Source organism: Marmota marmota, unplaced genomic scaffold (genome assembly GCF_001458135.2).
Source record: "Marmota marmota marmota unplaced genomic scaffold, marMar, whole genome shotgun sequence".
NCBI lineage: Eukaryota > Metazoa > Chordata > Mammalia > Rodentia > Sciuridae > Marmota > Marmota marmota.
In genome coordinates, this window is record NW_025999853.1 from 879,902 (window position 1) to 888,556 (window position 8,655).

Here is an 8,655-nt window from a genome sequence, read left to right on the forward strand (position 1 = left end):
CATGACTTAACCCCACTTAGTGACCTCATCTGGGGGCGGGGGTGAGCTCTCCTGGGCAGCTGGCAGGAGCAGGCAGGGAGGAGCCCGATCGTGAACCTGGGCTTGGCTGCACCCTGGGGCCCCACCACCGTCCTTCTGGGATATTTTATTATTAAAAGAGAAAAACGAAACTTTATTTCTATTAGAATCTACACGGGAGCAGTTCAGAATGTCTGAGGGCACCTGATACTGAAATAAGGGTCCCCCTTCCCCGGGCCCGGCCTTCCCCCAGGAAGCAGCCGCGCGGTGGCCAGGTCTCGAGTGCCAGGGCCCCTTGGCCCCGGGTTCGCTGGCCCTGGGTGTGGAATGTTCTGGAGAGGTCTTAAGGACGTGCAGACCCACGCAAAACCCCACGGGCCGATTCTCCTCTTGCACAGACCGCGGCCGCCCGGCGGGCGCCTCTGCCGCAGGCCTGCTCCCTTCCCGGTCCTCTGGAAGGCCTGTCGCCCTGCCCCGGAGCCCAGGGGACAGGGGAGGCTGTGAGGGGAGGCCTGAGGTGGGGGCCTGGCCGAGGGGCACCTGCCTTCCTAAGGAGAAGCCAGAGGCCAGGCCCCAGGCGAGGGTCTCTCTGCAGGGCCCCTGGCACCCCCTCATGAAGGCAGCTGGGCCACCCGCTGAAGCCGGGGCACACCTCGCCCCTCTCAGACCTTGGCCAGCGCTGCCGCAGCCTGCTCCGAGGGAGGATGTGACCGTGCAGCCAAGGACACGGGCCTGAGGGTGGCCAAGCCAGGACTCAGAGCGAGTGACCAACCATGAGACCTCACCCTACTGCGGCCTGCGGGGGTGGCCGGCCCTGGGGAGGTCTGGCTGGGCGCCGCGGGGTGGCGAGGAGCTCCAGGCAGGGGCCGGGCGGCAGCTCAGGGGCTCTGGGAGGTGCGGTTGGCACCGCATGGGGATGTGGTGAGGCCAGAGCTGTGGGATCCCGAGGCGGCCAGCCACGCGGGGCCCACACCCTCTTGCCCTGTCCAGAGGCCTCCATCGTCCTGGGCCTTTGGAAGGACCCTCTTACTCTGCTTCTCCAGGAACCGGCGGGTGTGGAGGTGGCCCCTCAGGGCCCACGGAGGTCTCCCGACCTCCCTCCATACGCAGCTCCTGTGGGGGCCCAGGGCCCCTCATCTCTGGGCAGCCTGCAATGAGAAGAGCCCGGTCAGCTCTGGAGGCCACCTGGGCTGGGGGACTGGCACCCCTGGACCTCAGCTCTGTGACCAGGTGATTTGGCCCAAATCTTCACCTGTAAACTGGGGACAATTGTGCCACCTCTACACAGGCTGTTCTGGGGATTAAAGGAGGGGAGGAGTGGGAAATGCTTCTGCAGAGTCCCTGCCGCAGCCAGTGGTGACGAAGGTGGATAACGTTGCTTTCAGGGCAGGCGGGGGACCAGGGACAAGCCGGGCTCTGGAGCCAGACCTCCTGAGTTGTTGACCTTGGCTGAGTCAGAGGCCCTCTCTGAGCCTCAGTTTCCTCCTCTGTAAAGTGAGGAGATCCATGGATACTTCAAAGGGTTGTGCGCATTAAGAGGAATGTTGTAGATAAAGTTTGCACGTGACAGACGCTCCATCAAAGTAAGGCCCTCCCTCCCTGGGCCTCAGAGCCCACAGGGCCCTTTTGAAGTCCAGATGGGACGCCAGGATGACAGGGATGACTCAGGATTACAGCCCAGCCCTTCATGTTCTGGAAACTGCCATTAGCCTCCAGCCCCGAAGGCTGAGTGCTGGGCTTCCCAGCAGGTTTATGGGGAGACACAGCCTCTTGTCATTTCGTGGGGAGCCGAGGCTGTAACTGTGCCTGGCTGGGTGGGATTCCTTTCCAGCCAGTCAGTCAGTCAGTCAGTCAGTCAACAAACACTCATTTAGCTGAGACTGCGTGCCCTGGGCTGGGCACTGGAGACAGAAGTGAATCAGAGCCAGGGTCTTCCCAGCCCAGCTTGTCTCCTGGTCCCCCACCTGCCCTGACAGCAACGTTATCCACCTTCATCACCACTGGCTGCGACTGGGACTCTGCAGAAGCATTTCCCACTCCTCCCCTCCCTTATCCCCAGAACAGCCTGTGTAGGAGGTGGCACAATTGTCCCCAGTTGAATTGTCCCCTGTGAATCAGGCCCTGAGCTCACAGTCTGGGGGAAACAGAGAATGTGCCACAGGCAGGGGCTGCAAGAGCCATGGTGGGACCAGGGATAGGGCTTCCTGGTGACGACAGAGGCTCGGGGGTGTCTACACCCTAATAACTAAAGCCAAGGATGAGGGGTCAGGGGATCACGGGAGAACACGGGGAGGAGAAGACAGGAGAGGGAAGACGGACCCTGGGGACCAGGTGTTAGGGGGCTGCGCAGACTCCTCCCCGGAGACCTGGGGGGAGCTGCTGGGGACAGGCATGGGAGCAAGATGGCTCTGGATGGGCCACGTCTCTGCCCCTGCACTCTGCTGTCATCCTGTCCCCTGGAACCGGCCTGGACAACGTGGTGGGAGCCGCACTGCAGCGTTGCCAAGCCTGACCTGGAGGAGGCAGGAGGCCCCACGGGTCTCGATGTAGGAAATGGGGCTCCAGACGTCCCACTGTGCAGCGAGGAGAGCCAGGGATGGCCACATGGAGAAAGGGAGGGACGTGTCCTGGTGGACGCACCGACCCCCTAGCGAAGGAGCCACCTTGATGTGCACCCAGAGGGGGCTCCTGGCGACTCCAGCCCCTGCCACCACTCGATTGCCACCGTAAAAGGACACCAGGAGGACTGCCCAGGAGAGCGGCTCGCCCAGGGGACCCCGTGAGCACAGGGCTTCCTGGGCCACGAGGTCGTGGGGTTGGTTACAGGCCGCGGAGCACTGGAGCAGTGGGCACTTCAGTACTGCGCAGCCCAGGGGACATTACTGCCCCTCTAACACCTGAGGAATGTGGCCCAGGGCGGGAGGTGACTCAGGACGGAGCCGGCTGGCGGGCAGGTGGGCGGGGCGGCCGCAGGGCTGACCCTTCTCTTTCCGGAGCTCCGGCCTGGCTGCCTGAGGCTGTTGTCCAGAACTTGCCACCAAACCACGTGGATTTGGCCCAATTCCCAGTGTGACGGAGGTTACGGGTGTCCTCTAGGTGGCCACCTGCTGAACCCTGGCTTGGTGTTTCTTTGTTGTTGTGTTTCAAGCAGCCATTTTATACACCCAGCCCAACTGGTGTCCCTGTGACAGCCCTGTGACACTACCCAGCTCGAGAGAGGCATTTCTGGCACCAGAAACTTCCTCTGTGCCATCTGCCAGGCAGCGCCCCTCCCCCGGCCCCGAGGCACCCACCGTTCTGAAGGCTGTTGCACCGACTGTTTGCTTTGTGTGGTGTTGTGTTCTGTGACCTGGATCAAACCCAGGCCTCCAAACGCCAGGCAAGAGCCGCACAGCTGGGCCACACCCGGCCCGTTTTATTTTACTTGGAGACAGGGTCTTGCCAGGTTGCCCAGTCTGGCCTTGAACTGGCAATCCTCCGGTCTCAGCCTCCCGAGCGGCTGGGACTCCAGGCGGGCACCGCTACGCCCCGCTTTGCATGGCCTGCTCTTGGACGTCACGCAGACGAATCCTGCAACATGTGGTCTTCTGCGGCTCTTCTGCTCATCGTGAGTGTTTCTGTATGCAGTGGGGATTCTTCTTTGCACTGCTGTACCGTACAGTGTCACAGTGTACAGACACGCCCCAGCTTGTTCATCCTGTTGTTGATGGACAACTGTTATGTCCCCAGATTTGGGCTCCTTTGAATGAAGCCGCTGACTCTGCGGGCTGGCTCCCGCTGGCTCCTCTCCGCTGTGTGCACAGGAGTGAAACGCCGGCTGATTCCTGGGTGGCTCACAGAGCACCCTCCCACCAGCTGTGCAGAACCAGCCCAGCCGTGTCCTCGCCAGCACTTGATAGGGTCAGTCCTTCTAGCCTGGGTGTCCCAGCTGCAGGCGCGTGGCCTTCTAATGGTGATGCCTGGCGCCTCCTGACTCCTGCCGGCCAGCTGCTTCCCGCGTTGGCCTGGGGCTGTCCCACTCACCCAGAGCCCTGGGGAGGAGGAGGGGGGACGCCAGCCGGGAGGACACTGCCACAGCCCAGGTGAGATGGTGGTCCTGAACCAGACTGAGGCGCGGTGGAGGGGCAGTGAGGGCCGCCTGGGTAGGTGGCGGGGATGAGGAGGGAGAGGAAGGGCTCAGGTCCTCTCAGGTGGGGCTGCCAGCTGCAGATCTCCATCTCTGAGTGGTGGGGGATGCTCCTCGTCCCCTAAGAGGTCCTGAGGCAGGTTAGCCCTAAGCCTGGGTGACTTGAAGGCCTGGGGACCCTGACTCCTCTCTGATTCCCAGCATATGGATGAGACAAGATGGCGGCAGCATGAGGACTTCACTCAATGCCGTCTAGAGGCCGAGGGGGCTTTCTTTCCTGTGCCCCCTCTAAGAAGCAAGGAACAGGGCTGGGGATGTGGCTCAGTGGTCAAGTGTCCCTGAGTTCAATCCCTGGTACCCGCCCCCCCCCCGCAAAAAAAAAAAAAAGAAGCAGCAAGGGACACATTCCCAAGGACCCTCTCCACCCCACTCCTCCGTGCACCTCACTGGCTGGAGCTGCTTTCCCTGCCATCTCTGAGCTAATCCCGGGCAGGGGGTGGCACGTTTCCCCGGGTCGCTCTCCTCCAGGGCACACTAGGGATAGGCTCAGGATTTGTTCCTGCGGCTCCTTCTGCTTAGAATCCCTCCTTGACTTTCCCGTTTGGAAAAGTCGTATGTGCAAGCTGCTTCCAAGAGCAACTGCAGGCCGAGCAGGGCTCTCGAGTTCCCACAGGCCTCTGGGATCCAACCCAACGTGGAGTTTCTATGGTTCAGAAGTGGGGCCTCCTCCCAGCCCAGTGTGACCATGGCCATGGCCGGCCGATGCCCACCTTGCTCAGAGCTTTCATGAGCTCCAGGCCAGTCCTCCATGCAGGAACGGGGTTGGCAGGAAACGCCCTCTAATGGAAAAGCAAAGTGAGGCTCGGAGAGGGTGACCCGCCAGGGTCATGGCCAGGGCAGCCTCAGCTCCCACCCTCTGCAAGGCCTGGGTGCAGGGCCTTCCCCCAGGGCGTGCCAGACTTGGGTGCTGATGGTTCCCTAGGGACCGTGTTGGAGAGCAGACGGCTCCAGCAGGTCAGGGCGGGACACTGCAGGACACTCAGATGTCACATCCTCGGCTCCTGGAAGAACTGGCTTCTCAACTCCACCCTCCAAGCCACATGCCACCACTCACGAGGGTGGGGCGCTATGGGGCGCCGGTGAAGAAGCCACTTGAAGAAACCCCACTCTCCATTCCCCGCTGCCTGGCCACCCAGGGAACCGGAGTTGCTGGAACGTTTTATTAAGTTAAGGAGGTTCACAGAGCAGGAGAGAAGCGCCCTCACGGGTGGCGCCAGCGTTTCCAGGCCCAGCACCCCTTGGAGGAGGAGGTGGGCCGTGGGGCAGCTGCTGGCTTCCTCGGTCCCTCTGTCCAGAGTCCCAGGGTGTGGGTCCACCCAGGGCAGGAAGTAGTTAGTGGGAGGTAGGCAGGAGGAGGGTGCTGGCTCGTGGCCTCTCCTCACCAGGGCCACCTGCCTGGCTGCTGCCTGGGCCTCCTCTGTGACCCCAGGCAGGGCCACAGCTGACGCCTCAGCAGGGGACTAGAGACAGGGGACTCAGTGCTGGGGCACACACCACCAGGAATTGCTTTTTAAAAAGTATAAAGTGTTCTGCAAGAAAAAATCTATATAAAAATCTCTTCACATATAAAATCCTGAAGAAGGTGCCAGGTAAGACCCAGTGCAGGGCGCGCTCAGATCCGCAGAGTGTGCACGTGTGGTGTGTGTGTGTGTGTGTGTGTGTGTTGGTACACGTGCATGCGCGGCCCACAGGGTGGCGAGAAAGCTTGGCTTCTGACTCCATCCATCAGGGAAAGAGGGCTATTGGTCCCTTGGGCTGGAGGGTCTGCAGCTGGACTGGACCATGAGGACCTGGAAGGCAAGGACAGGGTGCTGAGGGCCAGGAAGCCCCAGCCGCAGGCCCACCTGGGGTCGGTCCTTCCACCTCCTCCCTTCCTGAAGGCTGCGCCAGACCCTGGCTTCCCGAACAGCCCGTGGCCTTTCCCGTGTGCCTTGGGAAGCCTGCACGGCCTGGGAGGAAGAGGACACTCAGGCAGGCGGGCCCTGGGAAAGGAGTGAGGAGAACCCCTGATGTGCGGGGACCCCCGTGTGCACAATGCACCCCTGAGGTCTGGCCTGTGGCTCTGGGAAGGGGCAGAGCGCCTGAAAGTGGCACTCCTGCATCCCCAATAGCCCCGTGGTGGCCCAATCAGGCCACAGAGTGGCCCTGGAGAAACTTAGGCAAACAAGTTCAGTGCAGCCCGTGGCCTGATTCTGAGCTCCCAGGGACAACCCTGTGTGGCCAGGGGGTGACCACTCACAGAGGGGGAAGGTGGCCCGGCAGCAGGAGGGGCGGGTGCACCTCCCTCCCCCAGACCCGACACCCACGGCTGCCCGCCACAGGGCCCACCGCTCACTCTACTGCGCCAGGCTGTTGCGCGTGGACTCCTTCTCCTGCAGGGCGGCCATGGCCAGGCGCAGGTGCTCCTTCAGCTGCTCGATCTCCCGCTCTGACCGCGTCTTGATGTGGTTCAGCTCCACGTACACGTCCTGGTACTTTCCCGAGGTGAAGCGCTTGTCCTGGGGGAGGGGGTGGCTATGAGGGCCTGAAGTCCCCCTACTGGGCCTGACCTGGGCACATTCCCACCTTGCTGCTGACCACACAGCGCCAGGTGGCCAGGCCCTCTGCAGCCTGGTACTTTGGCCCCTTTAGGGCCCCTCCTGGGCCACCCCCTCCCAGCCCTACCTGAGACACAGGTTTACTGTCATCTCATCCCATTGGGGTGAGCACTGAGGCTTGGAGAGGTGACGTCCTGCCCAAGACCACAGGCAGTGAGTGGCAGGGACCAGAACCAGGTCAGCCTGGCCAGTGCCGGGGCCGGCTCTTCAAGTGTGGTGAGCCCCATGCTGCTCACACATGCCCAGAGCCACCAACATGTCCACTTCTGGTCCCAAACTGGCAGAGTATGTTGGGGCAGGACGTAGCAGCCAAGGGTGGGCCAGCCAGGCCACAGGCGCAGACCTGGCCTGCACCCCAGCACCCCAGCACCTAGCCACGTGGCCTGGGCCTCACTAGAGTGCGCACTCCTCAGGGGCAGGGATCTTGGTCTGCTTGTTCACTGTCAGGACCCAGCATGGTGCCTGGCACACAGCAGGCGCTCAATAATAGTAAGCAGACAAAACCCTGCTGAATAAATGAAAGCAAGTGTGGGCCTCGTCCAGTCACTTCCCCTTTCCTGGCCTTTGTCTCTCCATCTGTAACTGGGATAATGACACCTTCGTGGGACACACAGAAGAGCCTCAGGAGAGGAGGAGCTAGAGGGTGCCTGGCACCCAGTGTCTCCCAAGCACCCCTGTGCCCCCGCCCCAGAGGCCGGTGCCCACCTTCTGCATCCCCTGGAGCTCGTCGCGCAGACACTGCACCTCCTTCTTCAGGTACTGGAGCTCATTCTCCTTCACTCGCAGCAGCACCTGGGGACGGGGCGCCGGGGTGAGCCAGGGCCGGAGGCCAGAGCACCCAGGCCCACAGTGCACCCAGAGGGCCTCTCGCTGCCTCGGAGCCTGCTCCACATCCGGGGTGGACTCCCTGGGAAGCCTGCTCTTCTCTGTCCCTCCCCCCGACCCTGTCCACAACAAGTGCAAGGGAATCTGTTACTCGTACCTGCAGCCCCAACCCAGCACCAGGCCTTCCTTGCTGGGGGCAAGGAGGTCAAAAGGAGGCTGTGTTGTGGACTGACGGTCAACCAGAGCTAGGTGACCATGGTGGGCTACCCCCAAGGCCCAGGGGCAGGGCTGCTAACTTGACCAGGGGGCTGCAATCCCAGCTGGGCCCGGAAGGCTTGAAAGCTTTTTGTGTGTGTGTGTGCTGGAGATTGAACCCAGGGCCTTGCACCTGCGCAGCCAGCTCTCTACCAACGGAGCTATAGCCCAGCCCAGCTTAAAGGCTCTGATTGAGTCCGCCTGCCTGGTTCAAGCCCTGCTCCTGCAAGGAGGAGTAGGGGACCCCAGGAAAGTGCTGACCTCCCCGTGTCTGCTCCTCCTCTGTCCAAGAGGACATGGAACTCACCAGGGTTGGGAGGTTGGGCAACGGAGGTGAAGGACTTACACAAGTGCCCTGCTGCGGGGTGCCTGGTGTACCTGTGTGTTACTATTACAATACGGGGTGACCCTGGATCTCACGCAGTTTCCCACTCTACGTTGCCTTGTAAGGGAGGCGCTGGGCCATCCTACAGAGGAGCCATTGTGGCTCACGAAAGCAGCGGGACAGGACTGGATGGGAGGGCCTGATCCTGGAGGCTGGGTCCCCAGCTGCAGGTGACTCCATCTGTCACAGGGAGCTCTCTGCACAGCCCGGGCCGGGGGCCACCGTGCCTGGCGTCGGGGAACCCCTCACCTCCAGCTCACAGGAGCTCCGCTCGGGGCGCCCGCAGCTGTTGCCGGTGCCCTGCGAGGCGATGAAGCTGCGCAGCCGGTCGATCTCCTCCGACAGGCGGGTGTGCAGCTCCTGGGGGGGGGCGCCTTCAGAGGGTGCTG

At 62.3% G+C, this 8,655-nt stretch overlaps 1 protein-coding gene across 1 annotated transcript in view; it reads right to left on the bottom strand.

The window, feature by feature from the left end:
* Nucleotides 1–5,350: 5,350 nt before the first annotated feature.
* LOC107139657 (TRIO and F-actin binding protein) overlaps nucleotides 5,351–8,655 on the bottom strand; it is a 48,148-nt gene continuing 44,843 nt past the window's right edge. Inside the window, 4 exon segments of the mRNA XM_048807966.1 lie at nucleotides 5,351–5,994; nucleotides 6,540–6,702; nucleotides 7,507–7,593; nucleotides 8,516–8,626. Of these exon segments, the coding sequence (XP_048663923.1) occupies nucleotides 6,541–6,702; nucleotides 7,507–7,593; nucleotides 8,516–8,626 (360 nt within the window). The 3' untranslated portion in view covers nucleotides 5,351–5,994; nucleotide 6,540.